Raw genomic sequence first — 25,887 nt, forward strand, 5'->3', positions numbered from 1 at the left:
GGTAGAATTTCAATATCTAAGCAAAATTAATTTTGTTCATTTCATATTGTAGAATGGAAGAAAACGGCGGCGATGAACTGTCGTACATTCCCCAAGTTGGAGACAATCAAAAGCCATAAATAGGTATGAAATTCGAATCTTTAGAGGAGGCGTTTTCGTTCTACAACCAATACGCACGAGAATCTGGTTTTAGTGCGAGAATGAGCAATAACAAAAAAAGTAAGAAAACAAATGAAGTTATCTGGAAAAAATTTGTATGCTTTAAAGAAGGACATACAGATGCAATAAGATGGAGTAAACAATCAAAAAGTGATGAACCAGTAAAGGAAAGAGCTCGTGGTGAGATTAGAACTGGATGTAAGTCAAAGATTTCAGTTGTGAAGGAACAAACTGGTGTAGGTTGGGTTGTTAGTACCTTCGTAGAAAGTCATAATCATCCACTATCAACTCCTTCAAAGGTGCATTTGTTACGCTCACATCGTACTGTTTCTGCAGCAAAGAAAGCACTAACTCAACAGTTTGCTGAAGCGAATGTACCTACTTGTCAACAAATGTGATTGTTTGAAACAGAGTCTGGAGGGCCTGAACATGTAGGTTGCACGGAAAGAGATATAAGAAACTACGAGAAAACGCTTAGGGATGAGCACAAGGGTATTGATGCCGAAACATTGATTGATTTCTTTCTGTCTGAGAAAGACAAGAGTTCAACTTTCTTTTTTGATTACGAGACAGATTCAGAAAATAGATTTATTCGTTGTTTTTGGGCGGATCATGTGTCACGGAGGGCATACACTGCATTTGGTGATGTAGTGGTGTTTGATACAACATATAACACCAACAAATATGGGATGATTTTTGCACCATTTGTAGGAGTTAATCATCATCATCAAACCATTGTTTTCGGTTGTGGATTTTTGAGTGATGAGAAAACTGATTCCTTTGTTTGGTTGCTTAATAAGTTTCTAGAAGCCATGCCTAAAGGAGGACCAAACTTGATCATAACTGACCAGGATCCTGCTATGACGAAAGCCATTGGTGAAGTTTTCCCTAAAACAATTCATCGATATTGTTTGTGGCACATTCTAAACAAATTCCCAGATAAATTGAACCCGACGACTTTTCGTGACCACTATCAAAGCATAAAAAATGTTGTTGTACATTCTACGACTTCTATTGAATTTGAGAGATCATGGGAAGAGGTTATGAATTGTGCTGACTTGGTAGAAAATGATTGGCTGTCATTGATGTATGAGTTGCGACATAAGTGGGTGCCGGCATATTTCAACCATGTATTTTCTGCTGGAATGTCAAGTAGCCAGAGGTCTGAAAGTTCACATTCATTTTTCAAGAAGTACGTATGTGGCAATAACTCGTTGATGGATTTCGTAATTCGTTTCAATAAAACACTTCGACACCAAAGACACAATGAGTTAGTTGCCGATCATACTGATTTGAACGAGCGGCCGAAGGTTAAATCGAACTGGCCAATGGAATTGCAAATGGTGAATGTATACACGAAAAACAAATGGTTGGAGTTTCAAAATGAAATTAGTCTGAGTCATGGTTATTATGTGCAACAAGCATCTATTGGAATTGAGTTTGTGGTTTACAATATCATTAATTTTCAAGGTTCTTCTTCTGCCAAACATAGGCTGCTTACGCATGACATACAAAGAGACGATATATCATGTAGTTGCATGAAATTTCAATTTGAGGGTATTCCGTGCAGGCATATGTTAGCATTTTTTCGTATCAACCAAGTTTTCCACTTACCTGATCAGTATATACTCAAACGGTGGACAAAAGATGCAAAGATTGGCGTACATTACACTATGGCTGAGCAAAATGTGGTTGACGATCCAGAAAAGTGTTTGATGTCTAGACATATGAGGCTATCTTGTAAAGCCTCAGCTTTAATTGATGTTGCATCTTTCAGTGATGAGGGGACAAACTTTTTGACTGAGCAGTTTGATTTTATTGATAGCAAAATGAAGGAGATGAATATTAATAGAACATTACGCAGTGGAATTCAAAGTAGGAGAAGCTAGGATGGAGCCATTGATATCATTGATCCTTCTGAAATTAGAACAAAAGGACGTGGGAAGAGACTAATATCATCGAAGGAGAAGTCAACATCAAGGGACAGACAGTGTCGTGGATGCGGGCGTCGAGGCGTGTCACATGACAAACGTAACTGTCCAAATTTGAAAGACGGGTATGTATTGATTAATTTTTTGAGAAGTTAATAATTTCTTTAATATTACTACAGATGACAAAGTTCATTTATCAGGTCAACCGTAAAAAATGATAACACTGATGAGAACTCTGATGAAGAAGATTTTGGCTCAATACATGGTAACTCAAATACATAAATTATTTTATGCATTTAAATTTTGTTTATTTCATAATTTTTTTGTAATCATCGTGTACATAATTGCAGGTAGTACAAACATGTGGACAACTGGAATGAGCTTTGATGACTGAAATTAATCTGTATGAAGTTATGTTTTTGGTGCTGGTGCTTGTACGGTATTAACTTTTGATTACGTATTACTGGGGTATGCCCCGAGTAGTTGTATATTGTGTTTGTGGAGGATCGTTGTTGTGATTGTGCCTGGTTGGCATTGTTTCGTATTGGATGTTTGTTGATGGTTTTGATTTAGTCGTTTTGGTTATTTTATATTTTTCCGGTATGCCCTATTTACGGGGAGGTCATGTCGAAATTTCTATTGAGCCAAGAATTTCGTATTGCATTGTTTCTGTTGTGATTGTGCCTGGTTGGAATTTCTATTCATTCCTTTATGCTAAAATATGGACAGTTTTATTAATGATAGCATCCCATAAACTGTTTTGTTTTTTAAAATACATGTGTTTCTCTTCAAGTTTAACATGAAGCTTATCGTGTGATTTAAAGATGTATGTGGATGCTAGTTTTTATTTGCTGAAAAATTACTAATTTTGTTACTGATATAGTCGAAAACAAATTCCACAATTCTTAAATATTAAAAATCACATACCAACATGTCTTACGTCTTACACATTTACCAATATGTAAAAAATGAGAAAAACTTGATAATGTATTTTTCAGTTAAACAAAGGTAACAACTTCCAACAACATATTTAATCATGGTCACTAAATTGTAGAGATTTCAAATTCTTGTTGGAAGGGTTTCGTCTAAAAAAGTAGCCATTTAGCGACGGTTTGTAAAATACCGTCGCTATCTCCGGTTATTTTTTTTAAACAGTAGACATTTAGCGACGGTTTTTAATAAACTGTCGCTATGTCCGGTTATTTTTTAAAAAATTAGACATTTAGCGACGGTTTGTAAAACACCGTCGCTATATCCGGTTATTTTTTTTAAAAATTAGACATGTAGCGACGGTTTGTTAAAAACCGTCGCTATGTCCGGTTACAATTTTTTAATATTGTCATGTAGCGACGGTTTCTAACAAAACCGTCGCTAATTCCGGTTACAATTTTTTTTAAAAAAAAATGCACACGTGAGTTGTCGCCCACGGATACCCTGCACCCAAGGGTGCAGGGTATCATCCCTCTATATATATATATATATATATATATATATATATATATATATATATATATATATATATATATTATGCAAAATCTAAATTTAAAATACTATGCAAAATCTAAATTTAAAAAATTATAAATTTATACATTTATATAATTTTAATCTAGATTATAAATTACACTTCTTGTGAATGGTATTATAAATTCGTAAATTTGCAAAAATTGAAACAAGTATATATAAAATAGCTATGCATTATTAATTTGATAAATAATGTATATTAGCTGACTGGTAAATGTATTATAAGTATATAATCATTATACCTTTAATTAATCGCCCATGTTAACCAATTCAATGGATTGTGTGCTTCCATCTATAATCTTTCTTCTTGAAAGATGATTGAGTCAAATATTCACTGCTCCATCTGATCCTCTTCTCTAACAAATCTTCAAGATTTGCCTGCTTAGATGTAAGGCATAAGATTTATTTTGTTTAACAGCAAAACAAATAAGATCGTATGTGATCGTAAATATGTGTTTATCAGAATTAAGTGTTACGTGAAATGTTACAACATTTCGGACAACATGCAGCAGAATATATAAGTTTGTAACACAAATTAACTTCAAGTAAATACGATTTTACGGAATAAATTTTGCGCAAGTATATGGCAAAAATAATAATTAGAAAACCAATGAGTTTACACAAAAATATCACTAGTTATTTAAATCAAAAAGCAATTTTCTAACATGTTGAGAAAATCAAATGCTTCTTAGAACAAAGATCCACATTAAAACAGTATATAAGCAAGCAAAACACGATGTCAAAACTGGAGCAGTAAAAACAAATCTTCAGCCAACTTCTTCACAGTTGTCATCTGCATATGTCTCCAACAATGACGGCAACACGTGGATTCGACACTCTTCAATCTGCAGCAACTTTGTAGATTATTTTCTCTAAAGTTTATGGCGTATAAATGTTGAAGAGTACGTATGTGCTTCTGCATAAATCAACCTCCTTTGCATTAGATGAATCCTCTTATTTATAGTCCTAGGGTTTATAAACAAGTAAACTTAAACAATATGAAAATTAAGAGTTTTATTAGAAACAAACTATTTTTAAACAAAGATACCATATCACAAAAATCTTATCATAATTATCACATTAATTATCACATTATCTAAAAAGGCAAAACCATATTAAAATATTCAAAATCATATCAATAAGAAAAAATTAATCTTGAGAAATAAATTCAATACAGAAATTATATTTCATTTCATTAGATATTTCAATACACCCGAAACACGAAGCAATATTCATACTAATTCATGCAAGAATCATTTTTATCAAGCCATACATACATATGTACAGTGAACATTTGGAGAAAGAGTGAGTCTCATGTGAGACCGTCTCACGGGTCATAATCCGTGAGACGGGTCAACTCTACCCATTTTCACAATAAAAATGGTACTTTTAGCATAAAAAGTAATACTTTTTCATGAGTGATCCAAATAAGAGATCCGTCTCACAAATATGACCCGTGAAACCGTCTCACACAAGTTTTTGCCTTGGAGAAATCAATCAGTCGAAATAACAATCTTCATGTCCAATGCAGATTTTAACTTGAAACTTTTTTAACGTTTCTGTTTTTACGATGGAAAAAGAGTACAAATTAACAAATATATCAAAAGATAATCGAGGGAAATATTGCAAAGGAAATCGATGTGATTTTGTTGAAACAAAGAAAACGCTCACATATTGACAATTTCAACAAATGGGAATTGAAATTAAATCACCAGGAATATATAAAGACAGTTTTCGTAAGAGTCAAATCACTTATCCAATTGCGCTTCAAAAATAAAAAAAATTAAAAAAAAAATTCACTGATCCATATGTTCTCTTCTGCAACAAATCTTCGAGATTCTTCCCAAATCTTTTATATATAATTTAATTTCAAGAACTGAGACGGACTTGGATTTCAAATAACGAAGAGAAGAATAAAAATAACTCACATGAATGACTCGTACAGAATTCACCAAATGTCCAAAAAAACTTCAACATTCTCCCGGCATATATATTTGCGAGACATTTTCAAGGGAGAATCGTAGCATGAAATAAAGTGAAGAAATTTTTGAATTTCAAGAAATTAAGAGAAAAACTTTCAAACAAAATACGCAACTTTGATATATAGTTTTTCTAGGAGAAACTATCGAAGATGAGGATATATATGTATACACTCTTTCCAAAACCCAAAACTTATAATAAATTTTGAAGATTTATCCGTATCTACTTAAAGGAAAACAACATTGTTTTGACATTTGAATCACAAAAACCTTCGTAAAAAACTTGTGTGAGACAGTCTCACGGGTCGTATTTGTGAGACAGATCTATTATTTGGATCATCTATGAAAAAGTATTACTTTTTATGCTAAGAGTTGAGACGGATCTATTATTTGGATCATCTATGAAAAAGTATTACTTTTTATACTAGGAGTATTACTTTTTATTGTGAATATCAGTAGGGTTGACCCGTCTCACAAATTAAGATCCGTGAGACGGTCTCACATGAGACTCATTCAAAACCTGCACGAGTTGGATATCGACCCGACTTGACCTATTAAAAATATACCAAATTCGGTGCTATAAAGCAAGATGGCTCCAAGTGACAGTTGCATACCATACATGTTAATATTAGTGCACACAACTTGCATACAAAAAGTGTCAAGGTGGGAATTAGACAAAAACTTTATACGTTGAACTACATATAACTTACATTAAAATTTTAATATTTTATTAATATATATAAATATTAAAATAGATCATTATACCAAAATTTATTTACTTTAATTATCTCAAACTTAATGATATATATATATATATATATATATATATATATATATCTCTACTATTTTATTAAGTCTGAGGGGCTCATAAAAACTACCCTGCGGACACCAATTTTCCTTCCCCTTTTGCCCTTTTCATTCAACACAATAATAGTCCTCTCTCAAAACCTTTCCACATCACCAACAAAACCGTTCCACAAACTTATTCTGCACGATTCTCTCATATTCCGATTCTCTCTGCATCATCTTCAAAAATTAACCTTATCCTTTCCAAATCTCCAACAAAACCGTTCCATTAATTTATTCTGCACGATTATCTCATATTCCACGATTCTCTCTGCATCACCGTCATAGAATCCGCTTTCCTCTGCACTATCTCCTCCAACATATCCATTGTTTCCTCTCTGCCGGTTCAAAATAAATCTTCCGGCCAAGAAAACATACGTTTCCTCTGGTAAGTTCGCAACTATCTTCTTCCTTTCAGCCTGTTCAGATTATAGGGCGTAACCATGTATGTATTTATCCTAGGTTTTGCTTCGTTGTCTGTGTTAGTTTTTAGGCTATTAGTTCTCTGCTTTTGTTGTTTTGTTGTTTTGGTTTTTAATATCTGTACTGGAAGTCAACTTCTTTGAATTTTTAAATCATATATTGGACTTGCTACTTCATCGATTTTGACCATTTCTTTCATCATAGGTTTTGTTTCTCTTTTTTCATCTACATTACGCTTCTTTCTCCATTTTCAAAATTGATTTTTTATATTAGTTTTCAAAATCTATGAAATTCAGATTTGAGTTTTAGACGTGCTCTGTTGTGGCTTGGAAAATTACAAGGCTAATAGAAATCCAGATATTTAAAACTTAGCATTTTATATAAGGGACTATGCGAATCAATCGTGTAATTAGGCGAAGAACTTCCATTTCTACTCATACAATATCTGCCTATGTCACCATTTTTAACTATTGTGGTTTAAAAATAAGAGTTGGCAATTTTTATATACTTGGCTTTTATTGTTTACACTTATTTGGAAATAAAAAAGTAGAGATAACATTTTTGATATATTATGATGAGTAAACAATTGAATACTCACCAAGCTAACATAAAAGCCAAGTTGTTGCGGGCATTTAGCTAGCCAACTCAATCTTTGCTGTTTTTCCATGGAATAATTAGGACAACTTGAGCATCATGGCTTTTAAACTTATGAAATTTGGCACCCATGACAGGTCAGAGCCAATCGGTATACAGACGTCTGGTTACCAACTGTATACAGTCCGCCTGGATTTGGAGAAAACACTCGAAAAGGTTGATAAATAAAAATTTACATTGCATAAAATATGGTTTCATGTACAAAAAAGTTATTTTCATATATGTTTAAATTGTTTTTTAGTTTTATAATTTCTCGGACTTACTTTTTCTTAATTGCATATTTTTTTAGTACCTTTATCTATACTTTTTCTTAATTGCATATCGACATTGCAGGTAAGAAACGGCTATACATGTTAGATTTTGTTTGTGATGGTTTCTCTTTGCGTGATTTGTGTTTTCTTGGTTGATTTCAAAGCATTTAATTATATTCACTATTGGGTTTTCTATATTTCAAAGTAATAGTTATAATGCACTTTGAAAAAGTAGAAAACTTGCTGGTTGTGAGTGTTTCCTCCACGGTCTGTGGGTCAAAATTCCTGATTTTGTAACACTCCATATATTTTTATAATCAAACATTTGGCCTACCAAAAAAAAACCAGAAACGTTTGTTTAAATAAAAAAAGAAAAAAATTAAAGGAAATTGATTGTTTGAAAACAATCCAATGATTGAATTTTTTAACAATAATAAAAAAATCACATATACTATCTGTGTTGAATTTTGTTAAAATTGTTGATGTTCGAACACAATCCAATATTTGAATGTGTTGAATAATAATAATAACAAAATTAAACTTTACGTGCCTAATTTTGCTAAATTTGTTGTGGTTGGGTTTTATTGCAGAGTATAATCCAACGACTCAACAATCTTATAAAAAAGTTCGTTACAGCAACAAAATATAAAATATATATTGCGTAATGAACCCATTTAAAATCTTTTCTTCAGCATCTCAAACTGCTTTTAAATATTTTTGGAACAAAAAAAGATGCATACATAAGAAATTTCGTTACGCAATTTACCTTTGAAAGCTCACAATAACTGCACATTTATAATTTCGTACTAATCATATTAAAATGAAAGATTGGGAATCAACGATCATTATTCACTTTCACCTCTATAAATAAATATGAAGTTCAATCATTATTTTTTACTCACACATCTCTTTTGCAACTTCAGTAAGCTTCACGTTGAACTCTGAAAATAAATCTAAACCTTAAGCAATAATTATTATTCACACATCTCTTTTGCAACTTCAAATGTACGTTTTTAATCCAACATCTTAAATTCTAATTCAACTAACAAAAACCGGAATAATTCTATATAAAACATGCGACTATTTCACATTTGCTAATAAAGCCATAACAATGTTCACAAATTGAAGATAACAAATTATAACTCGCACAAATGTAATAAATTAAATTAATCTTTCACTGGAAACTAACAATGTAAAGTATTGATTCTACATTTTGTACAAATATGCAAATTTAATCAACCGAATTAATGTAACAATCAAATTGGTATACAGTGACATGTAGCCAAGAACCATTTTTCCCTTATCTTTTTAAGATAATTGGTTGGATTGAAAAATTCTATTTAGAAAAAGCATCATGTGCAATATTTGTTTTAGTTAAAAATTATATTGAAAACAATGTGAGTATGTTAACAAGAATTACAACAATTTACTCAAAAAAATGAAAATGAGGTATAATGGTCAAGCTTACATTGTATTTTTAAATTATTAGCTGTTCAATTTCAATCATCTATCCATTGTCTCAACTCATCTACGTTTATTCAATTGTTCTCCTACATTGAAATACCAGGTAAAAAAATCTACGTTTTAAAATATTAATAGTTCGCGAATACATTCAATATTTCAAATTTTATTTTGTGTGCAAAACTATATATCATGGAGTGTATCATATAATTCGTTTAAGTTTCTGCCTTTTTAATTTTAATATCTCGGTTTGTTTATGGCTTGAAGTCTTTGGATATGACTCGGGGTGGTTTTGCGAATAAATTTCATAAAATCAATATCATTATTTTATCATGTTTTCATGAATTTAGTGTATAATTCGTGTAATTTTCTTGCCTTCTATTTTGATTTTATTAATTTTTCCGCCTTAAAAGCTTTGGATGTGACATGTTATTAGTAATCTTGATGACATTCTTTTCTCTGAATTTCTTGGTGAATATCTTTCACAGAAAAATTCATTTCCTTTGAATTTTTTGATTCGACTTCACGAATTTCAATTCAAACTATCAAAGAAGGTAAGTTACATTCCTATTCATATCAAGGGTTGTTCTTGGATTTCATTTACTATATCACAATGCTTTATACATGTTTTTGGTAACTCTGACATTTTATTTCTTGACTCATTGAAACTTATACATGTCTACACAAATATCTAAGAGTGGCCTTCTAAATATTGTGACATGTTGAAATATTATTTAGCTTCAATGTCTTCTCCTTCTACACGGGCTACTACTCAAAACAATCGCAATGAAAATGAAAGGCGTCAATTAAACACAACACGACGACGAGCACAAAGACAGTTAATGACACAAGATCAACGACAAACAACTCTTGACCGACGTCGGTCAAACTACCAAATACGTACAAATAGAAGTGCAAATACTTCATATTCTGATGAATCCAACTATCAATTGGTAGATGTTACTACACATTTGGATGGTATGAATTGCTTCCTTTTTATCGGTCCTCATATTCTTTTTATGTTCTTCTATATTATTATTTCTGAATTTTATTTATTTATTTTACTAAACCAATATAATGCTCTTACCCATTTTTCAGTTCCAAACAACAACAATTTGGCTACGACTACCATAACACGTACAACAATGGAAACTTCTTCAAACCAAGGTGGTATATTTCATTTGCATTGTTTGAAGTTGGACGATTTCAAACATTTCTTTGAAATGATTTGCAATCCGATATTTGGTACTAAATCCACATATACTAATTATGTGGATTGACATTCAACTTCAATGCCAGGTGTCAACACAACTACAGTTGGACAGACGTGTCGTCTACATACATTACCTTACCAAACAATGACAACAAATTTTGAGCAAGGGAGTACTAGCACATGTCAACCTCTAAATAATTTAAATCGTCAAGGTAATGTACAAAATTCAAATATACCACCGATATAACATGTACCGGTTTTTTCTTTTACTTTGCATTACCTATTCTACATATAATATATGACAACCAAAATCAAAATATAAATATATGAACTATCAGTTTTCAAAACAATATAATAGCTAACTCTTACATATATTTTTTTAGATATATTGTTAACATAATCTTCCGGTGATATATATGTGTCTATATTATATATATATATATATAGACACACACACAAAATTTGAATTTTTATCCGACGCCTTTGCATCTTTACTGATCTGACATATTTTAACACATATGATAGAGTTTGTAATTTACTGTCTTTCATTATTAAAATATAAAATGTTTTGGTGTGATCATGACTATGTGTCATGAATATTTTATATATTAGCTTCATATATTCATGACACACGCAACGCGTGTGCCTCGGTGGCTAGTATATATATATAAATGTGTGTGTGTGGATGTAATGAAGAACTAATATTACAACAAACATGAGGATCCTTGTAACCAACTAATCAAATGAAGTAAAAATTAAAAGTCAAAAACTTTCCATAATTAAAACTATAAATAAAAATCAGTCACCTCGAAATTCCATTTCTAGGATGATGGGTATCCTCGTACGACTGACACGTCACATGCTTGCGAACGCCGCATGACGTAATCACTCGGTTCTCCGATTTACACGTCACCCCATCAGCCGTCGCTAAAAATCCCTCTCACGAGAAATCGAAACGTGTCGAGCAACTTGCCACCATTTTTAAATGCAAACTTGAATTATCCAACAACTTTTCGGGTGGCCCCCACCGCACTTTCTTTTTCTCTTTGTCCGGAGATTCTATCATTAATTTCGCCAAACCCTAGTTTTGTTTTAGGTTGGGGATTTAATTAAAACTCAATTACATAGAATATTTAAGACAATTAAGGATACAAACTAAACCGAGTACAACTTGAGCAGTTGGCTCGAACCAATCGATCAAAGAAAAGTTTGAGCTCATATGATTTTATAAGACTCGAGCAGAATCAAACCGATCACTCGAGTGTTCAAACTTCGATTTAATCAAAGGTTAGTTATTCACGTAATTAGTGATGCAAGTAGAGCAACTTGTACAAATTAATCTTCCATTAACAATAAAATTAAAGATGTGGATCACAGTTATTCACCGATTTAAATTAAATTAGTGGTATCAAAATCCAAGTTTAATACTTTTTTTAATTTAAATTATTTAAATAAAATACAATTATTTTAAACAAAAGATGTGTTCAATCAGTGATGCAAGTAGAGCAACTTGTACAGATTAATTAATGTTTTCTGGTCCAGATGGGATTAATTAATAAGCTTAATTAACTATTATCTGACTGTCCCACCTCTTTCCCAACAAAATGAAATACATATTATTATAAATTAGAGATTGATGGGAATATATAAAAACGAGGTTATATTTATCACAATCCAATATAAGGTTGTCCCAGACATGTATCGCGTTTGGCCTAATCTTTTTGACAATATTATAAATATTACATAGCCATCATATTGCCTAGTGAATAATAGTTATAAATATGACAAAAACTTGTGTGAGATGGTCTCATTGATCGTATTTTATGAGATATATTCTTATTTGGGTCATCTATAAAAAAATATTAATTTTTATGCTAATAGTATTATTTTTTATTGTAAATACAGATAGGATTGAGTTGTCTCACAAATAAAAATTCGGGACACGATCTCATAAGAGAACTACTCTTTATAGTATTTAAGATTATAATCTGATCCGAAAATAAGATCAAGCTTAGCCGATTCGATTAAATGGGTTTCTGTTATTTGAACGTAATGTACACCCCTACCTGCAAGGAAGCAATTAATTAAATTAAATCCACATTGTACACAAAATGCTCGGTTAAATTACATTAATGCCATTGACAGTACGTGTCGAGTAAGAAGCGCGAGTATCGAGGCATGTAAAACGTGCCTACGTCTTTTATCCTATAATCGCAAAATGCGTAACGGTTGAGGAAAGGATCTTTATGCCACGTGTTCATATCTGACTCAGCCACGACATCTCATATGTCGCAGAAATCAAATTATACAGCGAACTTATATAATTTTTATACATTTACAATATTTTTTGGATGAGAGATAAGGTCATTTAAATTATATATGAAATTTGGGATGAATTTCTAATGATAAAGTTTTTTTGTCAATATGTTATTTTTAAATATATCAACATGTTATATTAAAATCCAGTTTCTTATAATCTTTAAATTTTCTATATAAAAATCAGTTAATAACTAAAAAAATTTATACATAATAAAAATACAAAGACTCATATGAGACAGTTTCACACGTCAATTTTATAAGAAGATTATTTTATTTGAGTCAACCTATGAAAAAATAGTATTTAATGGCAAAAATATTATTTTTTTATTATAAATATAACATGATTGACTCGACTCACGAATAAAAATTTGTGACATCGTGTAACTAATAATTTGGCAATGCATGCAAATATTTATTCATTTTATATTTTATTTAAGGGTTTGCCTTAGTAGTGTTATAAATTCTAAAATTGAAAGATGAATCTGAAATAATAATTTTTTAGCTTAATTATAATGAAATTTTAATAAAAATTAAATAATATAAAGATGTCAAAATCTAATTATTCATACCAAACTTTGTTTTTATCTTAAGCTCGATTATTATTTAGGTTTTATAGAGAATTAATTTATTTTTTAAATTAACCAGCAATAAATTTACTTTTTCTTCTGTTTTTAAAAAATAATATTTTGTATTTAAATAGGGATATGAGTTTACAAATGAAGTTTGAAAGGACATTTGGAACGCAAGTGGGGACAGTTGTTGGTAAGTCATCCTCGAAAACTGGTTGTCTCAACCACGTGGAAGAACGCAACCTCATTCCTTCATCACGTGTCAATTTCACGCTACCATTTTTCATCCTTTTCAACCCTTCTTCATCTCTGTTGTTGGCTTTTTTTACCAACAATTATTTACTGACAAACTTTTTCATATTCAATGGCTTTTTATCCATTTCGCCTGATGTTTTCTGTGTCTGAGAAAACCCGGAAAAGATGCGAATTTGAGGGATTTTCCTCGCCTGATGATTGACATCTTCATTGGAAGATAGAAGGACTTTTGAAGTTTGGGGAGTTTTCTTGTTTTTTGGGGTTTTTTTTCCGTGTTTTTTTCTGAGGGAAAGGAGTGGCGGTTTGAGTTTTACTTCCAAGATTGAGTTTTTTCACACCTGGTTTCCAAGGAATTTGATGATTTCGTGCTTTTTTTGTACGTGTAATTGAAAGGAGCTGAAGGGAACGGAGAAAACATGGATGGGTTTTCGAGAGATCTGTTAAAGAATGGATTCACGGGTCCTAATCGTTTTTCGAACGAGAATGTGAAGCTGGAAGAGGATGAAAATGGGGAAATAGAGCTGAGTTTGGGGCTTTCGATGAACGGCAGATTCGGAGTGGACCCAGCGAGGAAAAAGCTGAGGCGCGCTTCCTCTATATCAGATTTGGTTTTTGCCGTCGGCGTCGCTGATAATGGGAGCCGCCACAAAGGGCGTGTTGCGGCGCTTGAGTCCCACGCGCCGCTGGGGAGGACATGTTCCCTTCCCATTCCGACGGAGGAGTGGCGCCACCGGAAGTCGTTGGAGTCGACGAGGAGCATGGAGGCTAGAAAGAACAGAATGGAGAAGTTGAAGAATGTGAGAATGGTGAAAGATACAGATATTTCTGCGGAAGATGGTAATAATGGCAATGGATCGAATCATGCTGCGACCAGTGAAAGATAATGTTCTAATTATCGTTGATGGGAATCTTAATTTGGCCGAAAATGTGAAGCAAGCATCGCAAGGATCTGTTGGATCACAAAGGAGTGGTTCCTCTGGTATTTCTTTTGATGGTCAGAGTCAACTCACAGAGGGTATACTTTCTTTCCTTCTCACCTTTTAAGTTCTTCATTTTAGGCTATGGCTATGGCGCCTTTGGGGAAAAGAACCTTCTTTTATAACTTTAATGTAAGCATCTATCACCCCCAAAGTTGTCCTCGTACAAACCATGAATGAGTAATAATCTGTTGCTTCGAAGTTCCGTTCTGATAAAATCTATGATCTGATTATTTCATGCTTATTGAACTGTACTTTGTATTTGTAATCTGAATTAGTTTATCCACACGTTTGTCTGTACCACGATGTATATTTATATTCGGCTTAATGAGATTGATGTTTTAACTATCTTGTTTGTGGCATCAAATTTTGCATTGGTTTGGGATGAATATTAAGAATCTGTCTTTTTGCGTTAATTCTCTCATCTAGTTTTGGCATTATATTTGCACATCCACCTTGAAACGCCATGATCATGTACTGCGACCATATATGAGATCTGGTGGTCTAACATGTCTGGATTGATCCCAACCTGTCTCAATTGCTCTGCCAATGAATATATTTGGCTCATCTTTTAGGCGAGAATGCGTAATCGATAATCTCGATGGTAGCTTCTATGCGTAATCGATAATCTAGAGTTGGAGTTGCGCAATGAAAGCTGAACAAGTATGTTCTCATATATTTGACAGGAGCCAAACAAGCTGGCTGGGGTGAAGAGCTCTTCCGGCAGTAAACCTGTGCAAGAACGAAATGAACAAAAAGCTACCATCGAAGCTGCTGTAAGGGAAGCGAAAGGACCAAACATATCTCATAAGAATGCAATGCTTGATATGCCCTTTGTTTCCACAAAGGCATACGGACCAAATGGTACAAAAGTAGATGGATTCTTGTACAGATACAAGAAGGGAGAGGAAGTTAAAATCGTCTGTGTTTGCCATGGTATGTTTCTTTCACCATCTGAGTTCGTCAAGCATGGTGGTGGCGGTGATGTGGAGCACCCGTTGAAGCATATAGTTGTGAATCCTTCTCCTCTCTTGTAATTGGACCTTTCTTTATTCATCTTTTGTTGTCGCAACACCCTTAACAGAAGGGATTTCTTTAAATTCTAGTTTTCTTGATTTAGAATATAATCTTGACATTGTGTTTGACGTCTACTTATGAAACATCATGTTTCTGGAGAAACAAATGAAATATCAGAAACTTGAATGCCATTGTGTAGTCTTCATGTAGGTAGTGTTTTATCTCTTATTTTTCTGTATAACTTCATTCCATTTTCAGTTTATAATTTTTTTAAAGATTATTTGTATACTATAATATTTTTACCAAATTTTTGATGTATTTAAAATTGAAGGTATGAACTTTGGCGACGTTTCTTGAAAAATACTCTGCTGCCCCTTCCCAGAAATTATTAATTGAATGCTTTCTTGTTGTATTAGAATTTATTGTCATGGTAATGGTGTAATTCAAATTGTATAGTTGATGATAAAGACGTTTAAATTGTGTCGGACCTTGTTTTTGACAAATTTGGCGACAGCCTTGATTATTGTTACCAAAGAGTTAAAGTTCTTTCCGTCTAGTCTGGTTTGCCCGCGGCGGAGTTCTAGTCCTATACTGTGTCATAAATCTATTAAAGAAAAGATAGATAATCAGGTTTAAGACTTGAAATCTGTCTTTTACATAACATTGGAAAAAACTATTCTTTGTAAGCTAGACTCCGTTGTTTTCAATAAGGTGAATTCGTTAAAAGCTAAACTTAACAGCACCGAGGCCAACAAAAGACGTAAGAAAACCATCTTGTTTCTGATGCTTTTGGGGTCGTTGCGTTGGGATCATGTGACTGCGTCTGAGGTTTCTCTTGCTTCTCCGTTATAACCTTCAACGACCTCGACTTCAACGACCTGGATTTCCCACTCTCACTCGCGAATCTGAGACATTAAAAGAAAAAATATGGGTTTCACATCCAGTTTCAGTTTCTTGAAAATCTGTTGCAGAAAAGTAAGCACAGATGCTCTTTTTTTAGCATTTTATCAGCTAAGAAATGAAGAACCATAATTCAAGAGAAATAGTCTTACACAGGAAATGCAAAAGAGCTGCCGCTGTGTCCACTCTCGTCAGAAAGGCGAGGCAGGCTCGGAGAGGTGGCCGCAGCAGAAGGACGAACTTCTTCAACTGGAGCTGCTGTTTCCTTCCCGTGATTTTCAACATTTGCACCAGCGGGAACCTTATCCGAGTCTTCTTCTACAAGTACTTTGGAGACCTTAGCAGATTTTACATCGTTTTCTTCATGTGCTGGTACTTCCATAACCGGGGGAAGGCTAAAATCACTAGTTTTATGTTCAGAAGCGTAATGAAGATTGGAAGATGAATTGTTGTTCCATTCTTCAAGCCAAGGCGGAAGTTCTCCGGATTTACCAAAAAGAATGGCATTATCTCTGGAGAAACTGTTGTTCCCCATGTGAATACTGAATAAGGACTCATTCGAGGCAACACTCCATTCCGTGGGAGTTGTAGGTTTTGTCGAAAAAATATGGGATGGAATGCGATTTGGATCATAATTAGCTGGCTGCCCCATTGTTTGAATTGGAGGAGACTTCATTTGCCAAGAACCTACCAAATTCGGCTGAGACATACTATGAGTACTGGTGTCTGGTGAAGAAATGAATTCTGGCGAAGACGAGAAGTTCCCATCTGATTTGGATTTTGTTGATATATCATCAAGAATGCCCTTTTCACCAGTATTGAATTCAAGCGACGGTGAAGAAGAAGAAGAAGAAGAAGCAGGAGTAGTAGTACACGGAGAGGAAACCTCATTATTCTTTCCCAGGACTGGTTTTCCTTCATCATGCTTAATCTCGGAGTCTTTCTTTCCATGGTCATTGCTTACTTTTACATGCTCAGATTCCATTGTAACACTGCATGCATAGTGAAGTAAAATTCGATTTTTAGTGATACTACGAAAACGAGGCGTTCTGGCAACGTATACGAGCTCAAATATGTAGCTGTTGCAGAAAAAGAACAGAGGCTCCAAATTCAAACGAAAATTCCGACCTTAGAAACCAATAAACATTGAATATACCATGAAGAGAGCTATGCATACACACACGCACATGCGCGCGCACAAAAATGATACGATAATTGCTCGGCAAGAAATTTAAAAGGAAAACGCAAGAAATTGAATCGAAACCCATTCAGGAAAGAATGCCAACTAATAGGGTTTCTTGATGATCAAGTCGGAAAAATCACAATGTGCTTATTTTCATTGCCAGCTGATTTGTGTTTTCTTGATAATTAAGATGCTTATTCTTGGTGATCAAGATATGAGCCATATTCCCTAATGATTGATCGTTTCCCATTTGAAAAAATCAATCGACAATACCTGAATCATGAAAATGCGAATCAAGATTCCATCCACCTTTCTAGTTTGGTTTGTTCCCTCCAGCCAATTATATTATGGGAAGACCAATTCACCATTAAAAAAAAATCTTGAACAAAACCCACAAAAGTGCAGATCAAGAAACATTGCAGCGATCCCCTGATGATCAGAAAACTTGATGAAAATTTTTGGGAAACGAACGGTTGGTTTTAGGGTTTATTGTTGGAAGGATCGTCCTTTCTTGAAATGGAATGCAAAGCTTAGATTTCGGACATTCTGATAGATTTATATCTTTCTCAACCAATTACGGTTTGGCGCGGGAATGTTAGCTGCGAGGAGACCGGGACCAAAATCTTATCCTCTTCAAGGGCTCAATAGGCTTTTCACTATTTACTCAGATTTTATAAACAGATAAAATTGCAGTTTTGATTAATAATTTGTCTCATTTTGGTTCTCTTCGTTGAATTCTAATATTAATAATTAGAGTGAGTCTCATGTGAGACGAGTCAACCCTACTCATATTCACAATAAAAAGTAATACTCTTGTGTGTTTGGTTGGGTGGATTAAATAAGGATAGATTAATAGTCCTATATTTATCGTTAAAATTTTAAGTTGTTTTAATAATCATTTTGACCCGATTTAATATCCAATTTTATGGATAACTATTTGATTAATAAAATTGGATCTTAAATCGGGTCAAAATGATTATTAAAACATCTTAAAATTTTAACGATAAATATTGGACTATTAGTCTATCCTTATTTAATCCACCCAACCAAACACACCCTTAGCATAAAAAGTAATATTTTTTCATGGTTGACCCAAATAAGAGATATTCATCTCACAAATACGTTTTTGCCTAATAATTAACCATCTTTTCTCTTTGTTTTATTCTTATGCAACTTCGACAAGTTCATATTGTTATGTGAGATTTAATTTAATGGGGTGGATCGACATTAAATAAAATAATTAAAAAAAACATGTTTTACCACATCTCATATCGAATTAGTTACAAAATTGAACGAGTAAATTAGTTATAAATAGAGCATAATTCCTTCAGTTATTATATCTCAAAATCAAAAATTTTCAAAGCTTAGTAAGATAGATAGAGTATTTGAGTCTTGAGTGTTTTCTTGTGTGAGTTGGAGAAATTATTTTTTCTCGGTTATACTCGGGTTGAGAGTATGAGATATTTAGTGTATTATTGTATATACTTGTTGTAATATTTCTCCTATTATAAAAGATCTACAGTAGCTCCGTGGACGTAACCTATTTTTGGTGGACCACGTAAAACTTTGTGTTCTTGTTGATCATTTATTCCGCGACATTTTCGATACTATATTATCATCGTGATCGACATCGCTTCGGTATAATTTCCCAACACATATGACACTATATATAGTGTCACTTCTAACGAAAAAATTACTAAAAATTTAAAGATATATAACTTGATCTTAAATTTGACAACAGAGAACAACAACATCGCAGATTGATAAATACATGATGCAAAAATTCATATTTCCCCTATAAAAAACAAGTATACTGCACTATATATTGAGAGAACTGTGTATTTATATCGCGGAAATCGGAATCTCTCAGCCAAACAAATATTTTACAGATTGGGTGTATACAAAAATTTATTAAATTGTGGAAAAAAGTTTACACTTTTACAAAGCTGTGAAACTTGAAAGAAATAAATATATGAAAATGATCGATGTATTACAATTCACACGAAACAATTCGTAACAAGTAGATTATAATATGGAGTTCCCTTAATTGCTATCCGTTTCATAAAAGAGCAGGTCTCTTGTGAGATGGTTTCACGAATCTTTATATATGAGACAGGAAAACCCAACCGATATTCACAATAAAAAGTAATACTCTTAGCATAAAAAGTAATATTTTTTTATGAATGACCCAAATAAGAGACTTGTATCACAAAATACGACCCACGAGACCGTGTCACACAAGTTTTTGCCAAATATATCTTTCTTAAAAAAAAAATCTCTTATTTTTTATGGAATTTTTTTTTTCAATAATGTATAAGATGCATTTTGATAGATGGATTTTCAATCTTTAATTTGGAATTGTTTTACTTGTTTGGATTAAATAAATTCAAGTAAATATAAGTTTCCTCCATATATGTAGTAATGGTGATATATTTGAGATTAAGTCTTTCCAACCAAATCAAATGCATTGATCCAAACGCAACTTTGTTGTATTTACTTCCTTATTTTTGACATTTTCCAATTTTTTTTCATGAATATGGTCATTTTAAATTTGAATTATAAAAAAATTATATTTATAACTTTTGAGTATCAGTTTATTCATTTTAAGACACATTATTTGACATAAGAGTTTCAATTTCTTAAACGATATCACAAATCAATTTTGTGACAAAAATTTTCGACTCGGTCTGATACATGAAAAATTATTATTCTAAAAATCATTTTTTATTTTAAATATGGATCATGACAAACTGATTTAAAAATACCAAAACTTTTTTAGGTTGTCGATTTGGTTTAGTAATTGAGCTTAATGTTTTTTTCTCCAGCACGCATAGAAAAGATAGAATTTCACTTTCTTGATTACACTTCCAAAGGCCAACCAAAATCAAGAACCATTGACTAATCAAAATCAACACTTTTCGATCTTTGAAAAAAAATTAAAAATTCAACACTTTTCAAGCTGGAATCGACCCGTTTCCATGATTTTCAATGCTTCAATCTGCACATATATCCAAATCATATACAAAAGATGTAATCAGTTATCAATTGGAGCCATCAAACTTTCAAAAATCAGGAATGTGGTCAGAATTCACACCTTAGGCTGATTAGTAGGAGGCAGGAGCTTCCGGCCCGTTTTAGTTCTAGCAAGAATTCCTCTCGTAACTGGGGATATCATCTGATCTGTAGGACTTTTGTACCTACGGAACCGAAACCGATCGAATCCCAGTAATGTAATATGCATAAAATTTGACAAGAACAATGTTGAAATCCTGCAAGATTAATCTCGTACCTTTCCGGGTATTTGAATGCCTTGGGGACTTTCAGCCGATCCGGCGTGCCGGTTTTGCGGCCACTACAGACGGGACTTCGAGATTTTGGACTTCCAGTTTGGTTCGGAGGGGGCGGAGTATTTTGATCATAAGTTCTGTCTCCGGCGGGGGATTTTGGAGGGGTTTGGGGTATTTTTTCCATGATTTTTTTTTTTTTTGGTGTCAGAGAAGTTAGAATTTTGTGAAGATTTGAAGTGGGATTTAATAGAAAGTTGGATTGGGGAGGGACTTGGTTTTATTATGTTAATTGAGTTGCCAAAGGTGACCGTTTGGGGAGGATGAATGGATGATGATGGTGATCATGGATTCCAACGGTCTCATTCTTTGGTGTCAAAAGTCAAATAAAGAACGAAGGTCATACCAAACACAACGGATTTATCTTCATTTTATTCAATCCCCTGTCATAGCACAATAATTTCAGTGAAATATCAGTTTTCCCCGTATTGTTCCGACATTTTTCCGATTCAGTCCATCGTCTTTCTTGTGTACTAAAATCGTCTCTAATGTTTGATAAATTGACCAAAATACGTTCATGGTATTTCTGTTTTTATACGAAATGATGCTATTTGTACTTGGTTTTATAGTAAGAAAAAATTTGTGTGAGACGGTCTTACAGATTGTATTTTGTGAGACATATCTCTTATTGGGGTCGACCGTGAAAAAATATTATTTTTTTTGCTCAAAGTATTGCTTTTTATTATGAATATCGGTAGGGTTGACTCATCTCACAGATAAAGATTTGTGAGACCGTCTTACAAGATATCTACTCTTTATGGTATATGATAGGTTGAATGAATGAATATATTTGATATGTATATTTGATGTGTTGAGTAGCATCAATTATTAGAGTGTAGATAATACATATTCACAAATTATTGGAAGAAGGTAATAGCTAAAGCATACATATCCTTTATTTGTTTGATCTTCCACAGTAGTTTCAATTTGATTGTCCTTTTGATCCAAGAAAAGTTATGGGTTGGGCTTACCCATATTGTCATGTGAAATGCAGGTTCAATATCAACCCATTTCACTTATTTAATTATATATGTTACAATAACAATAATAATAATAATAATAATAATAATAATAATAATAACAATAAAAAGTGGTAGTTAAAATACGTAATTTGGTCAACAAAGGCAAGTGTACGTAGACTGGAGAATGATTGGACATTCTACAATTTGTCAGTATTAAATCTCATCTGTATGTTTTTAGCATTCTCATTAATCCGACAAATCCAAGAAAAATATAAGACTGTCTCAAACTAATCTGAATTTGCAGATTACCAAAAAGCTTTCATTTTTTAAGATTAAAGTTGAGAAGAAAGAAACTAATGGGTGATTTTACAATTAATGCTGAAACATGATGAAGAAATTTTGGTAGGTTTGTGTATCATCAACCAATGGACCACTTTTTAATTTTCGTATCCACCCCATGAATTTTTAAAACCATATATACAAAATTTGAAAATGTTTGAATTCCGAATATTGACTAGCAGCATTGACAATGCTGTATTCTTTTCTCTCGTTTCCTTTGAATTGGATAATTCATTTTTTAATTACTCCTTGCTGTTGGATAAACCTCTCATGCATGATGCAACCTCGGCTTTAAATTCACCTTCTCAAATGTAAAGCCGAGAATACAACGACGCATGTGGCTCGATGCTAATTAAAAATTATATGTACGTACGCATGCAACGCATGTGGTTCGACACTAGTTAAAATTAAAATAGCTGCTCTCAATATCTACATAGTAAAAAGTTAAATAATTTTTTTAAAGGAAAACACTTTGTACATCTTCCAATATTTATTTCAAACTGATTCATCACTAACTAGGAAACACAACACCACATAGACGGGACCGTGCCTATTAGGAGGCAAATGAGTCTAATGACTCATGCCCATTTCTTTTTGGGGGCCTAAAAATTTTTTTAAAAAATTTATTATATATAATACAAGTTATTAGATAGCCTAAAACCAAGTATTTATTAAATAAACTTGCTTTATTCCCCAATATTCATCTGCAGACAAGCTTTAATCGACTCCAGTCGTTGCGTCGTCTCTAGATTTGATTGAAAGACCCGTGAGGAGCTGTAAGTCTATTTTCTTGTATTTGCTTTGTTCGAGCTTCTAATTTTTTATTATAGTTTTTTACTTTCTTCGGAGCTTTACGTGATATCTATAATCTACGCTTTTTGACTGAAATTTTGGTAGATGTAATGTTTATCCGGCTTTCAAATGCACGTATTACTTCTAAAATCTTGTTGACTGTCTCGGTCACAATAGCAAGTTCTGAGCGAAGTTTCTCAAAGATAAAGCTCATCAAAACTTTTCTCCGATCAACCATGTCACGAGAAAGATTGAATGGATTGACTATGTTATCGATTGATAAAAAAATTACTATACAAATTGATTGTACAGACTTGATTAGTATTTTTAGCTCTAAAACTGTTAGGCAGATTAGTTTTTAGTGATCATTTTGGACATGTTTGATATTTTTATTCCTTTAGTTTTTTATATTGTCTTTGACGTATTGATTTAATTTGAAAAATTATTATGAAACGAAAAAAAAATATAAACACACATTATGATTCGGAGACCTCTTTTTAAAAGTTAGACTCAGGTTCAAATATTATTAGGATTGGTCCTGCACAGAGATATAATGAAACGCCATTTCATTTATTTATTCATTTATTTTAGTTACAATTGTTTCACCTCCATCTTCCTCCTCCTCACATTTGAAATAACATTTCATGGCGAGAAAATTGGAAAGAAATTCTGGCCTAATTCCCATTTGAGCTTCAATATTCATTTTTCTCACAGTATTGCGTTTAACTCAAGCTTCCTCTAGCAATGAAGAAGAAGCTGACCGGATTTAAGCTCTCCCCGACCAGCCTAAAGGTAGCATTTAACCAGTTCTCCGGCTATGTTACCGTCAGTGAAGCAGCTGGCAGAGCCCTCTTCTATTGGCTCATTGAGGCCGTTCAACTTGTTGGACTTATATAGGCTTATTGGGCTTGTTCTTTGAATGAGAAATTAGACAAGCTAGCAAGGCCTAGTAGATGGCAAGTGGGAAATGTCCCACATTGAAAATGAACATAGCATTGGTGAGTTTATATTGTGTTACACTTTATGGAGGTGTAACAATGATTAGTCAAGAGGCTCTCTCTCGCGCACACAGGCGCATTGTGCAAATCATGGGCCCGATTTGCAGTGGAAAAAGGCTTGACTTGTGTGCAAGCGTACAAGCGCGACCTGGGTGCGTCGAATGTCGGACCGAATCAAGGCAAAATTTCCCACCAAAGTTCACTTGGCTTTTGCTATTTTTATTTTCGAAAAATTTAAATTATGGACCAAGACCTTCGGTATTTCAGCTGACCTTTGGTGTTCCAAACTGAAATGACCTTTGGTGCTCCAGCTGGGCTGACCTTTAGCCTTTCAGATGGCCAACCGTAACTGTCCATATTGCCTATATATAGGGGCAGCCTCAAGTCCTTCAACAGACTCTCCTACGTTCTTATCGAAGCTTTGCTTGTTCTGTTATTCTCGGCTTGCTGCTATTCCAACCGGCTGCTGTTTCTCTGTCGTTGCTCTATCCCATGATAAAGTTCAGGTACATTTCAGTTCGTCGTGGTGGTACCTCGTGCTACGGTACTGCTGATTTGCAGTGGAAAAAGGCTTGACTTGTGTGCAAGTGTACAAGCGCGACCTGGGTGCGTCGAATGTCGGACCGAATCAAGGCAAAATTTCCCACCAAGGTTCACTTGGCTTTTGCTATTTTTATTTTCGAAAAATTTAAATTATGGACCAAGACCTTCGGTATTTCAGCTGACCTTTGGTGTTCCAAACTGAAATGACCTTTGGTGCTCCAGCTGGGCTGACCTTTAGCCTTTCAGATGGCCAACCGTAACTGTCCATATTGCCTATATATAGGAGCAGCCTCAAGTCCTTCAACAGACTCTCCTACGTTCTTATCGAAGCTTTGCTTGTTCTGTTATTCTCGGCTGCTGCTATTCCAACCGGCTGCTGTTTCTCTGTCGTTGCTCTGTCCCATGATAAAGTTCAGGTACATTTCAGTTCGTCGTGGTGGTACCTCGTGCTACGGTACTGCTGGTTGTTCCGTTGTATACTGGGAAACAGACGTCCAAGTTGATCCTCGAAGCACATCTCGGAGGGGACGAATCTGTTTTAAGGACACTGTATTTCATACAGGCCTCGGTTTGCTTTATTTTAAACATAATGCAACTGTTTTGTTCACGATACTAATTCATTGGTTTTAGTATACATTTCTGTTTCTCCGCCTATATTTTGGTTAACACAGCTCTCCTCAAAAGCTCTTGTTATTTGGCTCTCATTAACGGAGGTAAATTTTAAATAAATTGTTTAATCTTTTCTTTTTTAAAAAAAAAATAGTATTATTATTATTGTAGTTCATGTCATGTTTACTCTCGACGTTTTTTTCTTTTGTTCGCGAATATTTGTCTTAGTTCAACGCCCGGTGGTATATGGATTTCGATAACATTTACTTGGATTTCTAAAAAACATAATTAGTATTATTATTATTTTTAATGAAACCGATTTTTTCTTTATTGATGGTTTTCGGAGACTTTTAATTCGACACGAGAACTAAGGAGTATTGAAATTTGAATTATCATTCCTCAACTTTTGTCCTTCAATTTTCAAAGAAAATGCCGAAGGAAAGTGCGCATAGCATTTCGCTGTAAATAGTGGGTTAAGTCGGCAAAATAGATTAATTAAAATCATCAAAGTAAATTTATTAAATTTAATGTCGTCGTAATTTTTTTTAATGTAATTCCTCGGGTTATTTTAATCTATTGAGGGCTTCAATTTTTATTATTTACGTATTTTATTATGTTATTTTTTTTGGGGTCAAAATTAGA

At 33.4% G+C, this 25,887-nt stretch overlaps 3 protein-coding genes and 1 long non-coding RNA gene across 5 annotated transcripts; 3 read left to right on the forward strand and 1 right to left on the reverse strand.

Annotated features, from left to right (window-relative positions):
* Positions 1 to 1,202: 1,202 nt before the first annotated feature.
* On the forward strand, positions 1,203 to 2,048 carry LOC140805648 (protein FAR1-RELATED SEQUENCE 5-like). The gene has a single exon (XM_073161907.1). It carries the CDS (start codon positions 1,203 to 1,205, stop codon positions 2,046 to 2,048), a length of 846 nt encoding a protein of 281 aa, XP_073018008.1.
* Positions 2,049 to 6,707: 4,659 nt separating this feature from the next.
* On the forward strand, positions 6,708 to 10,840 carry LOC140806236 (uncharacterized). Its single transcript, XR_012112460.1, has 5 exons — positions 6,708 to 6,824; positions 7,591 to 7,669; positions 9,964 to 10,203; positions 10,324 to 10,392; positions 10,525 to 10,840. It is a non-coding gene; the product is annotated as an uncharacterized lncRNA (long non-coding RNA).
* Positions 10,841 to 13,529: 2,689 nt separating this feature from the next.
* On the forward strand, positions 13,530 to 15,783 carry LOC140805649 (ninja-family protein AFP3-like). Its single transcript, XM_073161908.1, has 3 exons — positions 13,530 to 14,462; positions 14,640 to 14,690; positions 15,245 to 15,783. Exons 1-3 carry the CDS (start codon positions 13,998 to 14,000, stop codon positions 15,593 to 15,595), a joined length of 867 nt encoding a protein of 288 aa, XP_073018009.1. The 5' UTR covers positions 13,530 to 13,997; the 3' UTR covers positions 15,596 to 15,783.
* A 290-nt stretch (positions 15,784 to 16,073) lies between these two features.
* On the reverse strand, positions 16,074 to 18,208 carry LOC140806232 (uncharacterized). Of its 2 annotated transcripts, none has more exons than XM_073162762.1 (3): positions 17,932 to 18,208; positions 16,628 to 17,554; positions 16,074 to 16,480 (listed from the first exon to the last, which is right to left on the reverse strand). In XM_073162762.1, exons 2-3 carry the CDS (start codon positions 17,458 to 17,460, stop codon positions 16,309 to 16,311), a joined length of 1,005 nt encoding a protein of 334 aa, XP_073018863.1. In that variant the 5' UTR covers positions 17,461 to 17,554; positions 17,932 to 18,208; the 3' UTR covers positions 16,074 to 16,308. The 2 variants fall into 2 exon arrangements, with proteins under 2 accessions (XP_073018863.1, XP_073018862.1); XM_073162761.1 differs by having other exon boundaries at positions 16,075 to 16,480; positions 16,628 to 17,467; positions 17,932 to 18,205.
* Positions 18,209 to 25,887: the final 7,679 nt, after the last annotated feature.

The sequence above is a fragment of the Primulina eburnea genome, chromosome 11 (assembly GCF_022965805.1).
Source record: "Primulina eburnea isolate SZY01 chromosome 11, ASM2296580v1, whole genome shotgun sequence".
In the NCBI taxonomy this organism is placed as follows: domain Eukaryota; kingdom Viridiplantae; phylum Streptophyta; class Magnoliopsida; order Lamiales; family Gesneriaceae; genus Primulina; species Primulina eburnea.

Bases quoted from the DNA above. Each gene is read 5' to 3' on its own strand.
- LOC140805648 (XM_073161907.1), top strand. From the start codon at position 1,203: ATGAATTGTGCTGACTTGGTAGAAAATGATTGGCTGTCATTGATGTAT.
- LOC140805649 (XM_073161908.1), top strand. From the start codon at position 13,998: ATGGATGGGTTTTCGAGAGATCTGTTAAAGAATGGATTCACGGGTCCT. The intron at 14,463-14,639 runs TAATGTTCTAAT...TCTTCATTTTAG, and splicing joins ATGCTGCGACCAGTGAAAGA to GCTATGGCTATGGCGCCTTT. The intron at 14,691-15,244 runs GTAAGCATCTAT...TATATTTGACAG, and splicing joins CCTTCTTTTATAACTTTAAT to GAGCCAAACAAGCTGGCTGG.
- LOC140806232 (XM_073162762.1), bottom strand. From the start codon at position 17,460: ATGGAATCTGAGCATGTAAAAGTAAGCAATGACCATGGAAAGAAAGAC. The intron at 16,481-16,627 runs GTAAGACTATTT...TTAATGTCTCAG, and splicing joins AGCTCTTTTGCATTTCCTGT to ATTCGCGAGTGAGAGTGGGA.